The sequence below is a fragment of the Elephas maximus genome, chromosome 3, assembly GCF_024166365.1.
Source record: "Elephas maximus indicus isolate mEleMax1 chromosome 3, mEleMax1 primary haplotype, whole genome shotgun sequence".
NCBI classification, from domain to species: Eukaryota; Metazoa; Chordata; class Mammalia; order Proboscidea; family Elephantidae; genus Elephas; species Elephas maximus.
The window spans coordinates 68,184,936-68,205,972 of NC_064821.1; the positions used below are offsets into that span (position 1 = coordinate 68,184,936).

Consider the following 21,037-nt stretch of genomic DNA (forward strand, 5'->3'; position numbering starts at 1 on the left):
CATTAACTTGGATCATTAAGAACACGAAATAACCCACAAACATAGCCTTTCCTTGATTCTCTTCCTCCTACTGTGAATACCCTTTTCTCTTTCAATTCTTTCCTCACCTGAATAATCTTAGCCTCATCACCCATCTTTTCCCTACTGTCCTGTACATCAAACCACACGTCCTACTTTCAGTATATTCCGTATTCAGTATATGCTTATGTATTATCATCAGTGCTCTTCTAGTAGCCAAATCCAGTGGACTTTTTTGAATTTTTATTTACTTTTCTTCTCTGTTTCATTTTATCCTCTTGCCCATCCTATCTCCATGGAAACTTTCTTCCTCTTTCCACGATTCCCTTTCATTCTGTCCCCTAACTTTGGCATTCTCATACTGGCTTATTTTTCTCTTACCTCAGGTTGAGTCTCAGCCTCCTTCCCTGGTGCCATATCCTCCTAGAAGTGGGCATGCCTCAAGGTTCTGCCGTTGGGCCTCTAATTTTCTCATTCTATAGTTTTCTCCTCAGAAGTTTTATATACTTTTATGACCTTCCCTGTCACTTTATGAACATGACTACCAGGTCTTTTTCCAAATCTAACCTCTAAGTCCCTAAGTATTTGGCCCATGTTGCCAGTTCCTGTTCTGACATTTCTTGAATATATTGCCTTCATCTAAAATTTAATGTGTTGTCTTAAGTTGGATTCTTCATGTTTCACCCATACCCTTTAACTAAGCTGATTGACAATATTTGTCATAAAAAAAAGTTTGTGTCTTTTGACCTAACATTCCCACTCATACAAATGTATCCTAAGGAGAAAAATTCTGAAGGCAAAAACAAAACAAGTATATGTACTCTAGAGTCTAATTTCCTGAGTTTAAATTCTACTTCTGCCACTTACTTTTTGATTGTGGGAAAATGACTTAACCTCCGTGTGCCTTGGTTTTCTAATCTGTAAAATAAGGTCTAACATAGTACTTGCTTTGTAGGTTGTTGTGTGGATTAAATGGGTTATTATATGAAATGAGTATAACAGTATTGGTACATGATAAGCACCATGTAAGTATTAGCTGTTACAGTGGGGCTCACTGTAGCTTTATTAGTTAAAAACTGGGATTATTTAAGTAAACTTTACTGGATTGACTTGATGGAATTTTATGTAATAGTTAAACATCATAATTTTGAAGGTATGGTAACATGGAAAGTGTTTGTGATATAGTATTTTTTCATGGTGAAATTAGAAAACAATGTCTTTCCCCCCCTTTTTTATTGTCATAATATTGTTTATGCAACACATAAAAATCCGGGGAAGATAAAAAAGGCTCCTTACCTAATTTGCTTTTAGTATTATCATTATTCCCCTAGGCTTGAAAGTTGAGTCATTCTTGACTTTATCCCTGTTTCCCCAAAGCTAGTCACTAAATCATAATGTTGCTTAAACTGATTTCCTTGTGTTCCTGTTACCAATACCATGTCCTCCTAACTTTAAACCTAGACTACTACAGTAGTCTTTGTGACTTGTTTCTTTTTTCCATCGTATTTTGTACACTGTCACAGATTAATCTTTCTAAGTTGCCATTTTGTATCCCTCGTGTTCCCTACTCTTTGTTCTTCATAGGTTGAACCTCAAATTCATTAGCTTGACATTTAAAACCTGCTGTGGTTAGTCCAATGGGTTTTTTTTTTTTTTTACAGGTAGTCCCTTCCATGCCTTTCCAATTTTTATTTTATTTTTTATTGTGCCTTAGATGAAAGTTTACAGAGGAAATTAGTTTCCCATTTGATAGTTTGTACATAAAGTATTCCGTAACATTGGTTTCATTTCCTACAAGGTATCAGCACTCTCCCCATTTCTGTCCTAGGTTCCCCGTTTCCTTTCATCCTGACTTTGTGTCCCTTCCTGCCTTCTCTTCTTTGCTTTTGGGCAAATGTTGCCCGTTTGATCTTGCAGAATTGATTGTTCTAAAAGGCACGTTCCTCTCATGGGTTATTGTTTATTTTATGGGCCTGTCTATGGTTTGGCTGAAAGGTGGTCTCCGGGAATGGCTTCAGTTCTAGTTCAGAAGGGTGTCTTAGGACAATAGTCTCGGTGGTTCCTCCAGTCTCTATCAGACCAGTAAGTCTGGTCTTTTTTGTGAATTTGATTTGCCTTTCCAATTTTATCTTTTATTCTCCAATATTACTCTTACTAATAAACCTTTGAATCTAACCGAATTGTCTCCTTAAAGATACTTTTCAGATTTCTACCACCATACCTTTGCTCACACTCTTCTTTTGCTTGAGTTTTCCTTACCCTTTCTTTCTGCTTATTTATGCCTTACTCTTCCTTCAATGTCTACCTCTTCTTGTGGCCTTTCTTGGCCACTTGAGTCCTTGCTGATTATTCCTACCTCTGAACTACTATAGTACTAACTGGATAAAGCAATTATTTGTAATGATTTTATTACTTGTATGTCTGTATCCTTTATGATGGTAAGCCGTTTTATGTCGGGGTGAATTTTTACTTCTGTGTTCTCAGCACACAGCAAATATTCTCAATTTGTGTTTGTTGAGACTTAAAAGCAGCAAACTTAGTAAAGGTAGCCTGTATATATATAAAGTAACCTGTATGTATACAAACTGGTTTTCAGGTTCTCAAAGACTTTAAACCTCAGCCCTGGTGGTGCAGTGGTTAAAGCGCTTGCCTGCCAACCGAAAGGTTGGTGGTTCAAACCCACCAGCCATTCCAAGGGAGCAAGACCTCATGATCTGCTGCCGTGAAGATTACAGCCAGGAAAACCCTGTGGGGCAGTTCTGCTCTTCCCTGTAGGGTTACCGTGAGTCAGAACTGACTCCGCAGGAATGGGTTACACTGAAAAAGAACGTGATTCTGTGGTTTTCAGGGAAGCTGTGCACTCAATATAGGTGCACAGTTTCAATATTTTAGCTAAAACCAATCTCTGTTTGGGTCCCACCTGAGTCCAAAAGTATTTATTTTGCTTTTAGAGTCTCCAAAAACTCAAAAACCAAACCCACTGCTGTTGAATTGATTCCGATTACAGTTCTCTCTTTGATTACCTTACAAGGTAAATGATACCAGTTTCCAGGTTTGTCATAATGAAAGAAGGAAAATGTTGGCTTACCCTACAGTATTAACCAGGCATTTGAGCTAGTGAAGACCAAAATTACCGATTTAAGGAAGAATATTTCATAATGATATTTCATAATGATTTTTCTAGTTGGAACCCTTAGGGGGCAGGATTTTGTATTTAATAGAATTAAAATGCAATGATTCTGGGTTAATATAAAATTTCAAGTCTCATTTAATTTCCTTAGCGCCAACAGAAACTTCAGAAGGAACGCCTCATGAATGACTTCTCTGCAGCCTTAAACAATTTCCAGGCTGTGCAGAGAAGGGTATCTGAAAAAGAAAAGGAGAGTATTGCCAGAGCAAGAGCTGGATCGCGCCTTTCTGTAAGTTTATCCCCTTACCACCTCAAAAAAAGAGACCTTTGTAATTTCAGGATGTTCTTTCCCAAGATTTTTGTTTTGTTTTTCTCTTTGGCCAATAGCCTTTGTTTATTATCACCCCAAATAGTAAATATATACATCAGCTGCTATGAAAAAGACAGATGGATATAACCTGTGTAAAAATATACATGCATATGGTCAAAGACTGGAAAGAAATATGCACCAAGGTTAAAAACTATGATAAGTAGAATTATGTATAATTTTCTTTTTCATTGTTATATCGGTCCTACCTTAAAAACTTTTTAATCATCAAAGGACTTTTACCAAAAAAGTAAAAAGACAAGCTACCAAATGGAAGAATATCTTCGGAAATCATATATCTGACCAGAATCTAATAACCAATATACATATAAAACTTTGAAAATGTTACAAAAAAAAGTCATAACATGGGCAAAGGACTTGAATAGACATTTCACCAAAGAGGACATTCAGATGGCCACCAAACACATGAAAAAACACTCAGTGTCATTAGCCATCAGAGAGATGTAAATCAACCACAGCGAGATACCATTTCACTCCCACTAGGATGGGTAAGATAAAAAACAGAAAATAACATGTTGGTGAGGATGTGGAGAAATTGGAACCCTTATCCATTGATTCATTTTACTTGGATCCACAATCAACACCCATGGAAGCAGCAGTCAAGAAATCAAACAACATATTACATTGGGCAAATCTGCCACAAAAGACGTCTTTAAAGTGTTAAAAAGCAAAGATGTCACTTTGAGGGCTAAGGTGCACCTGACCCAAGCTATGGTATTTTCAGTCATCTTATATGGATGTGAAAGTTGGACACCAGAGGAGAATTGATGCATTCGAGTCAGACAGTCACATGGTCTACTATGCCAGGAATGACAACTTGAAGAGGAATGGCATTGCATTCATTATCAAAAAGAACATTTCAAGATCTATCCTGAAGTACAATGCTGTCAGTGATTGGATAATATCCATATGCCTGCAAGGAAGACCAGTTAATACGACTATCATTAAAATTTACACACCAACCACTAAGGCCAAAGATGAAGAAATTGAAGATTTTTACCAACTTCTGCAATCTGAAATTGATCAAACGTGCAGTCAGGATGCATTGATAATTACTGGTGATTGGAATGTGAAAGTTGGAAGTGAAGAAGAATTGGTAGTTGGAAAATACTGCCTTGGTGACAGAAAAAATGCTGGGATTGCATGATAGAATTTTGCAAGACAAACAACTTCTTCATTGCAAATACTTTTTTCACCATCATAAAGGGCGACTATACACATGGACCTTGCCAGATGGAATACACAGGAATCAAATTGACATCTGTGGAAAGAGACAATGGAAAAGTTCTTAAAAATTATTGAGGACCCAAATGAGCTTTTGTTTATATGGATTACATCTATCAATATTTACTATATTGGAAATTAAAACTGAGAATAATTTTAATGTTTATTTATTAATTCACTTAAAAATAGCAATAATAAACCCATGATATATTAACATAAATGTAAGTAACATTTTAAATAAAAAAAAACTTAAAAAAAATTTTATCGGGAAGAGTGGCATGGGTTTATATTTTTGCAAATCTCTTTAATGTCTGGCTTAACAGAAGGCAGCTAAATTTTCATATCTGTTTCTATATTCAGTCTATTGTGGTATGTTGTTTTGGTTGAAGTATTTGAAGAAAATCCAGCCTCACACAGATACACAGTTGGACAAGGAGAGTATTTTAGTAATCTTTTCAGATCATTGTCAATATTCTTCTTTGATACTATATCAAAACTTGATCAAAATTAGTTGCATTATGGAGTCTAAAACCGTACTAATGAATTTTTTATTGTCTTACATTAAAATCTATTGGTCTATTTTGTACTTTGATTGCATCTTTTATCCATGCATGAATTTGTAACATCATGTATATTATTTGGAAGGTATTGGTTCTCTGAAAAATATTTGATTTTCCAAATGTTGATATATTTCATTGTATAATATTAAAGAAAAATCACATTTGGTAGTATTACTATCACCTTTATCAGGAAAGTCTTTAAATATTGGGAAACTCAATTTCATGGTAATAGAGACAAGTTTTCCAAAATGCTAAATTTACTGGAAAACTATATTTTTATCATTGGCAATAAACACTATCAGTTGGTTTCCCTTAAGTGACAGACTTAATTGTTTACTTTTAAGAAATTATCTGCCAGACATCCACTTGAATAATCATAGATTGTTAGTCATTTGTGTAAAGTAAAAATGATGTTCCTTAAAAAAAAAGTGGCTAGTTTAGCTTGCAACTCAATTACACGAGTGCTTTTCCTTGAGACAACCATTGTACTTCTGTATACAGCAAGAGTGCTTTATGTATACTTCCCATTTCAGCATACAAAATATTAAAAAGACATGTATTGAGAAATTGATATTTAATTAATTAATAATTTATGAGGCTTCATCCAGGACAGACTGGCTTTTTTTTGTTTTTACTGTGAATGTGTAGCAATGAAGAATACAATGACAACTACTACAGTTGCCTTGATTTGTGCTAATGCACTATTGCTTTTGCACCAGGAGTGCAAATATCAGTACAGGAGGAAAAAAAAAAAAAAACACAAATAGCATCTTATATATCATTTGGAACAACAGTCAAACAAATGAAAAGATGCTCAACTTCTCTGTAGTCATGGAATTGCAAACTAAGATCACAGTGAGGTACTATTTCACAAGATTGGCAAAAATTTAAAACTGTGAACACCGTAGGTGGTCGTTGTGGATATGATGCAACGGGAACACTTCCATCTGGTCAGTGGTAGTATAAACTGGCACAACCACTTTGGAATACACTTTGGTTGTATCTTTAGAAGACATATATACCTTATGACCAAGCAACTCTACCCTAATGAAACCTGCAAATATGTATACTAGGATATATGTACACAAATGTTCATGGCAGCAATATTCAGAGTAGTCAAAAATTGGAAACATAAATATGTCCATCAGCAGTAGAATGGTTAAAAACCCTGTGGGATAGTCATACGCTATAATATTATATAGCAAAGAAAACGAACAAACCACAGTGTTGTATTCAGTGTCAGGAATGAATCTGGTGTAATTTGGAGTGATAAAAACAAAGCACAAAATAAATACAGACAGTGTGATTCCATTTATGTAAAGCTCAAAAACAGGCAAAACTATGTTGAATAAGAATGCATATCACTATTTTAAAAAAGCAAGGAAATGATTATCACAATGTCAGGATAATGGTTACTTTAAAAATGATTATCACAAAGTCAGGATAAGGGATACAGTTGTGACTGAAGAAGGACACGAGTGGGCTTCTGAGACACTCATAGTGTTCTCTTTCTTAATCTAGGGGAAACGTAAAAGTCAAAATTTAAATAAAAAACAGTGTTCTTTCTGGTGGGTAGAATTTTGAAATGTTTCATTTTCTTCATTTTACTTGCCCTTTAATTATTGCTATTATAAAAAGGGTTTTTTTTTTCCTCAATGAGAAAAGATTGGTCTTTTAAAAGCCTTTTCTTTTTAAATTTTGCTTTTAAGTTACAAAAGTAATACATGCAGTAGACTAATTATTGAAGTGAGTTTGCCACTTTAGTACCTAATATTGCTATAAATGTCAATTTTTAAAAATCTTTGCATATTCTGAAAATGTGTTTCCTTGCAAGTTTTCACTTCTTTCCCTTAATCTCCCTTCCCCCAAATTTTTAAAGAGGTTAATTATTACTGTCAACTCTCTGTCCTACCCATGTTCTTGCCATCTTGTTCATATGGTTTCTGTTCTGGTTCCAAACCGGAATGCAGGTTTGTCTTCAACTTCTCCAGACCCATTTTCTACTAGAGACAGATTGCCAGAGCCCTGTGTCATTTTACGACCTGTCAGAGCCAAGGGATGTCATTTCTCTATACCCTATAGTAAAAAAAAAAAAATACCATAGCTAAGGGCAAATCCTTGTTTTTTACGTCTGTCTATGACATGTTTCTGGGTAACAGCAGCAATAACACCATCTGTTTTGTAGGCAGAGGAGAGGCAAAGAGAGGAACAGCTCGTCTCATTTGACAGGTAAAGGAATTACTCATATAACTTTGCTGGATAGTTGAGATGGGATTTTATGTCTTTATACTTGTTTTTAACTTTTAAAAATCAATGAGAAAAAGGGAGGACAAAATAAAGGGAGACTTGGGGCAGGGGATTTTATAATCCACAAAATAAAATTAAAAACCGTGATCTTTTCCAAGATCTTTGCATTATGGAAGGAGTAATTTCAAGGTGAATAAAAAATTCTAAGAAGCCCCTAATGTTCATGTGTTGGGAAGAGAGCTTAGCTCACTAGGATTAAGTAAAAACCCACAAATCTACAGGTTAGGAGGTCTAACCTAATTTAGACTTAAGTTCTTCCAAGTCCTTGGGCCTCTGTTCACTCATCTCTAAAATGGGGACAACTCATCCTTCTAAGAGTATTAAGAGGAAAAGCAAACAGTTTGTATCTGAAAGGTGTCTTCTTTCTTAACTTCTCCAAGATGAATTAACTAATCCCATAGAAATCTATTCCTGGTTTTAGTTCGGACTGAAAAAGGTTTTATCATAGATATATCTCTATCCTCTGCTACGACAAACACTATGAGCACCTTAAAGGCCTGGGGTGCTCTGTCTTATTCAGTTTTATATCTCTGACACATGGAGGACATTCTTTAAATACTATAGAGATAAACATGATTTATACATACTGTTGGAAAAAATGCTTAATACTGGATTTACAAAGTGTTTTGTGTCTAGTGTAATATGTAATATGCTTTTCTTCTAAATATGGTACCTGAAAAGAAGAGTTATAACATTTCACTAGCTTTTTACTTTGTTTTTCTGTTAAGAGGCATTTAACTCAAAGCATAACTTCACAAGGAAACCCCGAAAACCAGGAGATGGGATCTGGACTAATTGGCAAAACACTGATAAAGGTCATTTAGCTTGGTTTCCTCTACCCATTTGGTACCCAGGATACCAACATGGCTTGTACTTTGAGAGTGCCCAAGAAGAGGATGGGCTGATAGACTTCACTGACTGCAAATACCTGGCTATTTTCCTTGTCTAGCAAGCCATACACAGAATGTGCCATAAATGGAAACAACATCCCTCATAATCCTGCTTCATCTCAGTTTTGTCCATGAAGCTGAGACTTTGTTCTCAGCTCGTTGCCTCTAGATATGAAGAATGTGACCCTCAAGGACTATGTATTGATGCCAGAGGGATTGGAGCCCTGATAACTGTCTTTGGCTGTCTTGGCTGGCAGTAGAGATATTGTAGACATATCTTGTGGACGTCTTGGAGAGGGAGTATCAGCTAGTGTGCTTGTCTCCCTGCAGCCATGAGGACTGGAACCAGATGCAAAGCCAGGAGGATGAGGTGGCCATCACTGAGCAGGATCTGGAACTTATTAAAGAGAGGGAAACAGCAATACGGCAGCTGGAGGTGAGAACCAGGTCATGTTTTTTGCTTGACTTAGTGTATCTGCAGGTACCTGGACTCTCTTTTGTCCACCTGGATTTTCTCTGAATGATTATGGAAAAGCATGAAATATGTTATTGTGTGATTTACTTATTATCTGTGTCAGTAATCATGATGAATTGGAATTACTCTTGTGATGGTATTGGCCATGGTGCTCAGAATACCCAGATCCTTTCCTCAATCACCGCATCTCATAGGGTCGTCGTTGGAAATATGCATACAGAATAGAGCAAAGCTAATACATAGTTTATTGATCCTTAGGACTTTGTTCCCAAACCTTAATACAATTTAGGTTAGGCAGGGTGCTACAGAGAGCTCCTTTGCTTGGTCTGGGTAGTCCAGAATAAAAGCAGGCCAAAAAGGTTTGCTTCATTTTTGTGCATCCCAAAAGTCAGTCCAAAGATGTCCATCTTATCACCTCCAGGTATCAGAAATAGGAACAGTGACCAGTAAAATATCCTTAAACCTGAATAGTTTTTTCCTCCTTGGAGTAGAAGACTGCTGTCCTGGCTAAGGGGGAGGGGGACAGAGCGAGAAGAGAGGGGAGTAGGGAGAAGAAGCACTGAGTTCTCCCCTGACCTTCATTTACAGCAGTGGTTCTGAACCCTGGTTGCATGTTAGAATCACCTGGAGAAATTTTTAAAAAAGGCCCAGCTCTCCCTCCCCACCACCATTACATTAAACTATATGAAATTCCTATTTTTTTTTTTGTAAGTTAAAAATGATCAAATATTCACAATTTTAATATGATTCAACCTAGTAAATTAGAATTTCTGGGTGTGAGGTCCTGGGCTGAATAGTTTTTTTTTGTGTGTGTGTGCTTTAGATGAAGGTTTGCAGAGTAAATTAGTTTCTCATTAAACAATTAATACATATATTGTGTTGTGACATTGGTTGCCAACCCCACAACATGTTAACACCCTCCTGTTCTCAACCTTGGGTTCCCCATTACTAGCTTTCCTGTCCCCTCTTGCCTTCTTGTCCTTGTTTCTGAGCTGCTGTACCCATTAAGTCTTGTTTTGTTTTATGGGCCCATCTAACCTTTGGCTGAAGGGTGAACCTCAGGAATGACTTCAGTACTGAGTTAAAAGGGTATCCAGGGGCCATACTCTCAGGGTTAGGCTGGATAGTTTTTAAAAAGCTTCTCAGGTGATTATAATGTATAGCCAGGGTTGAGACTCACTGCCCTAGAGGCCATCAGTGTCTGTTTTTAGATGGTATGGTTCATCCTTAAGTTATAATTATTTTACTGCCTTCAAAGATGTCATAAACCAAACCAAACCCAGTGCCATCGAGTCGATTCCGACTCATAGGGACCCTTATAGGACAGAGTAGAACTGTCCCTTAGAGTTTCCAAGGAGTGCCTGGAGAATTCGAACTGCCAACTCTTGGTTAGCAGCCGTAGCACTTAACCGCTACACCACTAGGGTTTCCCAAAGATGTCATACCTTTCCTTTATTCTTTTTTTTATGTACTACTAGTCATCAACTTGGTTCTCTTACATTAAAAATACTGTTAAAGCAAGGAGCAGACTGAAAGAAAGGAACCCTTGTGGCACAATGGTTAAGTCGTCAGCTGCTAATCAAAAGGTCAGCAGTTGGAACCCACTAGCAGCTCCTCAGGGAAAAAAAACCTGGCAATCTACAGCCTAGGAAACACTATGGGGCAGTTCTACCGTGCCCTATAGGGTTGCTATGAGTTGGAATCAACTCAATGGCATACAACAAGAAGAGTGAGACATATGGAACTAAGGAAAGGATAAACCAAACCAAACCCACTGCTGTCGAGTCGATTCCGACACACAGTGACCCTAAAGGACAGAGCAGAACTGCCACATGGAGTTTCCAAGGAGCGCCTGGTGGATTTCAACTGCTGACCTCTTGGTTAGCAGCTGTAGCACTTAACCACTGCGCCACCAGAGCTTCCAGCAGAAGGGAAGGATAGATGTCAGAAATGGATCGCTTCGCATTCAGTAGAATTAAGTCCAAATTCCTTAGCCTAAGCTTGACTTTCATATCCAATTATTTCCTACCTTTAACATACAAACCCTATGTTATAGCCAAGCTGGGCTATATTTGCTCTTTAACTCAACTGCTTGTTTATATGGGCTCTCCTTTGCCTCAGGGGAAACCTGGTAGCGTAGTGCTTAAGAGCTATGGCTGCTAACCAAAAGTTTGGCAGTTTGAATCCACCAGGTGCTCCCTGAAAACTGTATAGGGCAGTTTTACTCTGTCCTATAGGGTTGCTATGAGTCAGAATGGACTTGTGAGCAACGAGTTTGTTTTTGTTTTTTTTTTTTGGTTTTCCATCAAGACACAACTCAAGTCCTACCTCTTGCAAAATCTCCCTCCTTTGCACTCCTTTCTATACTGTTCATTAGTCATTTCCCATATAACAACTTGCCTTCTTCTCTGTCCTACGTGTACTGATTTTCTCTCTCTTTCCCCAGTTACGTGTTAAGCCCCTTTGAATCCCCAGCAACTAGCAGACTGCCCCAACTATAGTCGTCTCTTAGCAAGTGATGGAGATGCTGGCAAGAACTATTCTTGCTAAGCCATGATTGGGAAGGTATTGCTTTCATGGCATCATTTTTTATTATAGCATTCTGGAAGGCAGTGTATTGTAATGGAAAGAGCGCAGGCTTTACAGATATAATCCTGGCTGTAACACTGGATCATTTACAAGCTATGTGACTAGACAAGTTGTATAACCTCTCTGAGCCTCATTATCTTCAAGGATACCTACTTCATAGAGTTATTGAATGATTAATTTAAATATCAAGGAGGCATAACACAATGAAAACATCATGAACTTTTAATTCTCAGCTCTGCCACTTGCTAGCTATGAGACCTTGGGATGAGTTATTAAAAGTCTTTGAGCTTCAGTTTTGTCTTCTGTAGACTGGAGATGATAAATGTCGCATTGGGTTGTCATGAGAACCGATTGGATTAAATAATAGTTAATAAGAAACCAAACCAAACCCATTGCCATTGATTCAATTCCAACTCATAGTGACCCTATAGGACAGAGTGGAAGAACTGCCCCATAGAGTTTCCAAGATTGTAAATCTTTATAGAAGCAGACTGCTACATCCTTCCCCTGCAGAGCAGATGGTAGATTTGAACTGCTGACCTTTTGATTAAGCTGAGAGCCACCAGCGCCACCAGGGCTTCTTATAGTTAATAATAACCAAAACCAAACCCGATGCCATCGGTTTGATTCCGACTTATAGCGACCTAAAAGGACAGTAGTACAACTCCCCCATAGGGTTTCCAAGGAGCGCCTGGTGGATTTGAACTGCTGACCTTTTGGCTAGCAGACGTAGCTCTTAACCACTACGCCACCAGGGTTTCCATAGTTAATAGGAGCTAACATTTATTATTATGTGCTTATTGCAGAGTCCTAAGTGCTTTACATATATTAATTCATTTAGTACTTCTAACAACCCTATGAAATAGGTACTATCATTGCCCACATTTTACAGGTGAGGGCCCAGAGAAATCCTTAACTTGAGGTCACACAGTGTCTCAGTTATCTAGTGCTGCTAGAACAGAAATAGCATAAATAGATGGCTTTAACAAAAAGAAATTTATTCTCTCACAGTTTAGGAGGCTAGAAGTCCAAATTCAGGATGCCAGCTCTAGGTTTTGTGTCTGTGTCGACTCTGGTGTGGTCCTTGTGTCCTTCCAGCATCTGTGGGCCCCACGTTCCTTGGAGATCTCCATGTGTCTGGGCATCAATCTTCCCCTGGATGTAGGAGGTTCTCAGTACAAGGAACCTGGATCCAAAGGATGTGCTCCACTCCTGGCTGTTCTTTCTTGGTGGTGGTGAGGTCTCTCCCCTCTCCCCTCTCTGCTCACTTCTCTTTCTTTTTCTCGCTCATGAAATAAAAGGTGTGATTCAGGCAAGGGTGTGACTTGAGTAAGGGTGGTGTGACTCAAGATACATCCCTCCTTAATCCTGCCTCATTAACATGTAAAGGTTAGGATTTATACCACATCTCAAAATGGAGAATAATTACATCAGCTCCCAAAATGGAAGACAACCACACGATACTGAGAATCATGGCCTACAGAAGTCGACAAATATTTTTGGAGAACACAATTCAATCCATGACACATGGCAAGACTGTGGATCCTCTAGATGGCAATCACACTTCAGAGTCTATGCTTTTAATTATCTGCCTCGTATAGTGCTTGGCCCATAGTAGGCATTTAGTAAACATTAACTATTACATTTATTTTCTGCTTATGGGCAAAGCATCATATATAGAGCTTTAAAAACACGTGTTACGTTCATAGCCAAAACTATAGGTAAGTAGAAGAAATGGATCTTCTAACATGTTGCTTAATGTTGTTTAATTGTTTTTGTGTTTTTTAGGCTGACATTCTGGATGTTAATCAGATATTTAAAGATTTGGCCATGATGATCCATGACCAAGGTGATATGATTGGTATGTATTATCGATACCTTTAACCTCCAGGTGAGTTGATAGTACTGCATTTGTGTGAAGAGCAGTCAGTATGACATATCAGCTGTAAAGTTTAGGAATGCCATTTAAAAAAATTACTAAACTCATTTTATTAGCAATTTTCTTATGTTGTCAAACGTACAAGCTATGGTGAGACCTTCTTGAATACTCAGCCCCATTCATTTCCCATAGCCTCTGATAAATCTTTGACTGCTTAGGGAAATAGCTGTCATTTCCCAGCTTTCAGCTCCAGAAACTTGCACAATTTTGGAATTAGTAACTTTAAGGAAAAAAGCTTTGTATTTGGAAATAATTGCAAGTTTACAAAAAGTTGCAAAAATAAAAATAGTACAAGGAACTTATTTATACCCTTTGCCCAGATTCACCTTTTAATGACATTCTACCCCATTTGTTTTATTATTCACTCTCTCCCTGCCTCCCTCTGTTTCTGTCTCTTTCTACATATATACATAATTTTTTCTGAACCATTTGTAGGTGAGTTGCATACTTCATAGCTCTTTACCCTGAAATACTTCAACATTTATTATCAAAGAATAGAGCTATTTTTTATGGGATTAGTAACTTTTGATTTCCTGGCTGGATGGTTGGAATGGTAATGTTGAAATCAGGCCGCGTAACATCAGAAGTCTGCTAAATTGTTGGTTTTTAAACATGTGAGTGTGGTAAAATATCCACTTATTCTTCTTTTTGCAGACAGCATAGAAGCCAACGTGGAAAGCTCGGAGGTGCATGTCGAAAGGGCCACTGATCAGTTACAACGTGCTGCTTACTATCAGGTAAAAGCAGGTACCAATGAAAGGCTCTGTGTGCTGCAGACTTTATGGGCCATCACAGTACACTGACACATTGAGAACAGCTACAGCCTCTTGCTTAGGCTTAAGCTGGAGACAAGTAGTCAAAATTGCAGTCCCAGTTCCATTTTTAGTATTTTCCTTTGCAGATAGATCTACAAGGCATCAAACCTTGAATAAACTTTTACACAGAAGCCACCTAGCTACAAAGCTAACCCCATAAATTAGCATGACACCTAAATCTTCCATAAGACAAATTATATATCCTAAACAGCTGAAAACTATTTCAGCTAATATACTAATAGGTACATTAAGGTAGGGCTTCATAGATAATTTATGTTGACTGTTGCCACAGAGGATGGATGTAGAGTCGTCCTGTTATTTATCTATGAATAACAAACCCTGTTGCTGTCGAGTCAGTTTCAACTCATGGCGACCCCATGTGTTATAGAGTAGAACTGCTCCATAGAGTTTTTTTGGCTCTAATCTTAATGGAAACAGATCTCCAGGCCTTTGTTCCAAGGTACTGCTGGGTATGAACTGCCGACCTATGGGTTAGTAGCTGAGGACAAACCATTTGTGCCACCTAGGGACCTTATCTATGAATAAATAGAGGTTAATCATTATGGAGCTGTTTCTGTAAAGTGAGATTCTACATATTAGTTGAAACTCCAATCTTACGACTTTGACCTGGGTCTTTATCTCAAATTATTGTGAATGAGGCTCTTCTCCTTTCCCCTCAACTTGGTGTTGCATGGCTTTCTAGAAATAAATAGCACCTCATTCATTTCTCCTGTTCCCAGGATAGCTGTATTTTACCTGAAAATGTTCTTACAGAAATGTGTGTTTAAAAATAGTGTTTCCTTTAAAAACCATGTGATGATTTAGTGTCCAACAGTAAAGGTATAATTAAAGTATGTACATCCACTCAATGTTATATTATGTGGGCATTAAAAGAGATGTTTATGAAGAGCTTATAAAATAGAGAAAATTGTATGCTAAAACAGTAAGTATGAAAAACCGGAAACCTACAGCATGATCCCGATTCTGTCACATAACAGTATGCATAGATAAAAGATCAGAAAGAAATAACAATCAGAATGTCAACAGTTTTATCTATGGGTGATTATTTTCTCTTCCTTCTACTTGTCTACAATCTTTACAAGGAACATAAAATATTATAGTAGGCAGAAAACTTTTATTTAAAAACACATGCACATATGTATAAATAACTTATTTTGTTGTATATAGTGCCTACCAGCATTGGTATAAACAGCTCCTTAGAAAAATTGTATTTGGGGACCTGGAATTAAAACTTGCACTACTGGTAAATGCTGAGAGATTTTGAGAAGGTCTCTGCATATTCGTGCGTGGATAGACTTAATTTTAATCACAAGGAGGCAGAGTTATGAAGCACTTTTGGAGTCTTAGATATTTAAAAAAAAAATTGTTTCACGAATACCTTCTCTACATATTTCTTTCCTCAGAAAAAATCTCGCAAGAAGATCTGTATCCTGGTGCTTGTCCTGTCAGTGGTTATTGTAATCTTGGGATTAATTATCTGGCTAGTTTCTAAATGAAGTGATTGCCTCAGAACCTTCTTCGCTGAGCTGTTTTCAAGGGTGAGGGCTTGTTGGTATCTTGCCAGAACAAACTGATCACAAGAAAAGAGCGTACACCAGAACGTCCTGTAATAATTTAGTTAGAAACTACTAACTAGTCATTGGAATTAGTGACCAATGGAGATAGTATTTATCAATTTATGTATACATTTTATTGATTTCTCAAATTAGGAATTAACTTATGTGGATTTTTGCTTTCTCTCGTATTTTGATTGCCCTTCTTCCCAAGTGTATACTGAAGATTCCATTCTAGATGCTCTTCTTTTGACAGGTGACACTACAGTCTTGTAATATTGTCTTTTTATGTGTACACTTTACCTTGTTACTAGCAACTGAAATAGAATTACTTTCTGGCAGCCGGCATATTGGAGTCTGTCAGAAACTGTATAATATGCCAGCAATTTTTATTATTTAACATTTTAATTTGAATTTCTAAGAAGCCTATTCTCTGTCTGCTTTGAAAGATTTTGGCACTGCATTTAACTGGAAAGTAAAAAATTGCCCATGGGATCCAGATTAAATGAGAAGGCTCTGAGCTGGTCAGTTGTTGGGGTACATGTTATTAAGTTGGGTTTAAAATTTATTATCTGCTAGGATCATCTAGAGCAATTCATCCTTATGCACATTAAGCCATCTTGTCACTTTTTGAAGAGGTTAATTTAATTAACATTACTATACACTGTGGGGTCCCTCTCTTACCTGTCTGTATAGAAAGGGAAAATTAGACAAAGCATGCTTTTGGAAAGCAGATAGGAATTGTTTGGAATGATTTAATCTTTTCGTGATTGTTGTTCACTTGTGATTCTACATTCCTGGTGAATGATGAATATTGCTGTCAAAGGGCTGCTCCCTACCCCATAAGGGTTGCTGGGCATTTGATGGGAGGGAGAGTTTAAAAGCTAGACTGAGGTTGGTTTAAAATTTAGTCCCGTGAGCCTCGTGATAAAGCAAAGAAGTTCATTTTTGTAAATACTACTGGTTTGGAATAGTAATATTAGATTTATCCTAATTTATGAACAAGAGATTAATCTCTCCATGCATAGTTTTAGACACACACACAAAAACGTTTCAATGAAAGATTGCTGTCTTGTAATATAAACATCATCCACTTCCCTTTTCTCACAGGCCTAGAGCAGTTAAAGGGATCATAATTTCTTTAGGCTCTCATATAAATGTGAATCTGGCCAATGATTTCAGTTCACTCTTTAGTGAATTGAAGGATTTGGCTACCCTGGATATATTTATATTCCTTTCTTCCATTCTGCTTAATGTTACTCAATCTTCTTTTACTAAAACTAATGTGAACAGCATGGAAACAATGACCCACCTGCATAAGTTTCTTTGCACTGTTGCACCATTCCACCCAATTAATACAAATAAACATTTTTAAAGCTTTTGTAGTAAGTTTTTATGAGTTGACATCCTAATAAGGTAGGTATTAGGTTATGTGTTGTCAGAAAAATTGAGACCTGCAACCCTCCTTGGAGGCCAGGTGAGGGCTGGTTTGGGGGTGGGATAGGTGCTGCTGCAGTCCTTTCCTTGAAAAACAGGATGGAGTTGTTGGGGTGGCACGGTGGCCCAAGCAGCAGCTTCAGATCTATTTCCTTGGTTCTGTCATCACTGGCCCTTACAGCTGGACTTGGATACATCATTTGTAACTCTCCAGGGAAGAAAAAAGTCGTTATTGTGAAAAAACATTTGAATTTGGGTAAAATAAAGTTAACTATAGTTCTGTTCTATAATACTGTGTAATCCAGTGGTAGTTGTAATGGTGGTCATGGAGAGCAGAGATGAGTTTGACCTAGAATTTGTGGTAGTTTCCAAAGGGGTTCTGCTAGATGGTCTTAATAAAAATATTCACAGAATCCTCCTGATCTGTGTCTTGATCATCTTTGGGGCACCATGGTCTAGGACAGTGGTTCTTAACCTTGGCTTCACACTGGAAACTTAGAAAAAATACTGATATTTACGTCCTCCTGCCCACACTTCTAACTTAGTCTGGAATATAGCCTGGACATAGGGATATTTAAAAGCTCCAGGTAATTTTTTATGTACAATCATGGTTGAAAACCATTGGTTTGGAATTCAAAAACTAGACTGGGGTGCAGAAGACCTGGAGAATCTTAGCTCTGCCATTACCTTGCTATGGGCCTTTGAACAGGTCACTTAACCCACAGGCCTCAAGTTTTCTCAATATCTTTTTTCCAGTTATAGAATTCTTCCATTATAAGGAGCACATGGTTTAGTCTGAACATACAAATTGTATGTTCACCTCTGTATTCCTTTCCTGTTTTCTTCCCCTTTTCTCCTTCCATTATTCTTCCTTTATGGAACATTCTAGGAGTACTGGGCAGATCTTGCGGTATGGCAGAGGTATAGGTATGGTATAGGATAAAGTAGAAATATCCTGCTGGCCACTTCATTTGGTAATGTTCCAGAACAAGAGCTTGCTAGACCCCAGACTGATGTTCCTAGGTGGTGAGGGAGGTTCCCTTGCAGCAATGCTCAGTCTAGCTCTGAAGCTAAACTTAAACTGCCTTGTACCATTGGACAAGAATGTCAGAATGAAATTACTATTCAGTCAGTGCAAAGTAAATCATCTGGAGGCTTCTTCAGTCTGTCTTACTGTCCAGAGGTTGTCCTCAGTCATGGGAATGAAACTTGCTTTCAGTCACTAAGTGCAGACCAGAACTGAACTTGAATTTCAGTCCGTCTTGTTCCCTAGAGCTAGGAATCAGGGACTTCCTGCCTGCTTTTCAAGCATGTTTAGTGTATCCCTAAAGTTTCAAAGGATTTTTCATTACTACTTTCTAGATCTACAAAATGCAACTACTTTAGAATCTCTATTTAATCAGGAAATAATTTGAAAGGTTTGGATTCTCAACCCCTGGTCCTACTTTTAGGCCAACTGAGTGGTTCATTTTAATATTTTACCAAAATGAAATTTGATTAATAATGTGTCCCTTTTTTTTAAAAAAAAAAGACAGTAGAACTTTCAGTGCAGGACTGTGATTTAAGACCAAGTTTTTACCAGTCCGTAGAGAAATAAGAAAAATTATGTAGTGGGTTTTTTGAAGTACCATCTGAGTGTGGCCTAATATTCTTCCAACTCTTTAAAAAGGACATTTTAAGATAATAAAAATGAAAAGATGCTAATGTTAGATGGCAGTCTTCATTTTTAAATCTCCTTAGGTGGCAAAATAAAAGTTGATTTTGCTATATTATTATTATTATTTTTTTAACTGATCTATGACATCTCTCAAATCTGTGAACCATGCATCTAGGCTAGCCCCATCATCTTACAACCAAGGAAGCTGAGGCCAGGAATGGCAGTCTAATACAGGAATTTAAAGGCTTGAGGAGGTGTTCTGCACATGGTCATCTGTGGGGTAGTATTTGAACCCTCCTGATCAATAAGTTACAAAACCGAATGCTTTATTATCTCACACCCATGAAGCCATCTAGGAGGGGTATTTTTCTTGTCCCCGTTTTATGGATCAGGAAACTGAGCCATAGTAGTAATTCACCTACCCGTAGTCACACAACTTGTAAGTGATAGAGCCAGGATTTAATTTCAAGCACTCAGCCTTCAAAACCACACCTTTAGACAGTAATAATACACTGCCTCTGTGCCACAGTATCACTGATACAGGCCATTCTGCTCATCCCTCTTCCAGGAAGCCTTCCCTAAACACCTGGAGGAGTGGCAGTGTCTGCCCAACCTTTCATGAACTCCTTTTCTTCCATCAGTACCTTCTGAACTTCGCTTCATTCACCACCATGCTAAGTGAAGCCTCCTGCTTGCTTGTACCATCTATACACACATATACCACACACACACTATTTTTCCAGTGTCTCCATTTGAGCACTCATAAATCATATCAAAGATGCTTTAAAATTTTTTTCCTGACATTAATATACTCCTGATGTCTTTAGATTCTAATCTAAGGAAGTCTATCAAAGGCTAAGGAATTAATCTTCTTGTTGCAATACCAATATTCAAAGGCAGCTAGCTCATCAGTCTTTCCATATCAAAAATTTAAGGGCCTAGACTGCTGCCCTCCAGTTTGCTGACATCATTGGTGCCCAAACAAAGAGCATTTTGCTTTATAAGGGGTTAGGTAAGTATAAGGTACCACTGCATCAGGGGCCAGTGTGAATATCAGCTGTGCTGGAAACAGGGAACATGTCCGAGGAATAGAGAATTATAAGGGTAAGAATATGGATTTTTTGGAAGTATAGTCAGCACTGAAAAAAAAAAAAAAACCTGTTGCCATCGAGTCAATTTTTACTCATGGTGACCCCACCGTCCCGTGTTACAGAGTAACACCTAAGGCTATAATCTTTATGGAAGCAGATTGCCAGGCCTTTTTTTGGCAGTACTGGTGGGTAGGTTCAAGCCACCAACTTTTAGGTTAGTAGCTGAGTACAAACCATTTGTGCCACCCAGGGACCCATAGTCAGCACTAGCAGGGATTAAAACCACACACACCAGCTGAGAAACTAAAAGGCAAAATGGACAAGATTTTATCATTATTAATAGCCAGAAATGGCTTAACCACCACCTCTTGCCTGAAAAGAGCATGGAACTTCAAAGGGCCGTACAATCCCTGTAGATTGTACACTTAAAGCATTTTTGAGCATTATTTTCTTTCATATTTTGAGCATTATTTTCTTCTTAAAAATTATGTCCTTGTGCTCAAAGGAGGGAGCCATAGAATTCCTGTTTTCTCAAATCCAGTTTAGAATTTGTATTTTTCCCATCTTCCCATCCATCTAGTTTTACTTTAGAATTGCAAGGCTGGAAAGGAGGATGTGAACAGGTCATTTGGTAAGTGATCCGGTATGTTAACATCTTTGCTGGATGAGTTTATTGTGCTTTTGGAGACCAGGGAAACAGCGATTCTCCAACCTGCCTAAGAGTTTATACTTTTTAAATCCAAATTAATGTTATGCTGCAGTTAAATCTTGAGGCCTAGAGATTTCACCAAGGGCAAAATCTTTTAAACAGGCTGATTTAAGATTTAGAGGAACAGCAGCAGGGAATGAAGAAAAATAACTCCATCATAGAAAGAGATTCCTTAACTGTCTGTGCAGTGACTCTTCCTGGGTGATCATTCATTTTACCATTGACTTCTTTAAA

General features: G+C 37.7%; 1 protein-coding gene across 1 annotated transcript in view; it reads left to right on the forward strand.

Annotated features, from left to right (window-relative positions):
- STX12 (syntaxin 12) overlaps positions 1 to 17,290 on the forward strand; it is a 39,421-nt gene extending 22,131 nt beyond the window's left edge. Inside the window, exons 4-9 of the mRNA XM_049878439.1 lie at positions 3,300 to 3,437; positions 7,506 to 7,549; positions 8,848 to 8,953; positions 13,370 to 13,442; positions 14,175 to 14,257; positions 15,760 to 17,290. Of these exons, the coding sequence (XP_049734396.1) occupies positions 3,300 to 3,437; positions 7,506 to 7,549; positions 8,848 to 8,953; positions 13,370 to 13,442; positions 14,175 to 14,257; positions 15,760 to 15,852 (537 nt within the window). The 3' untranslated portion in view covers positions 15,853 to 17,290. The remainder of the gene's footprint in view (positions 1 to 3,299; positions 3,438 to 7,505; positions 7,550 to 8,847; positions 8,954 to 13,369; positions 13,443 to 14,174; positions 14,258 to 15,759) is intronic.
- The last annotated feature ends 3,747 nt before the right edge of the window (positions 17,291 to 21,037 follow it).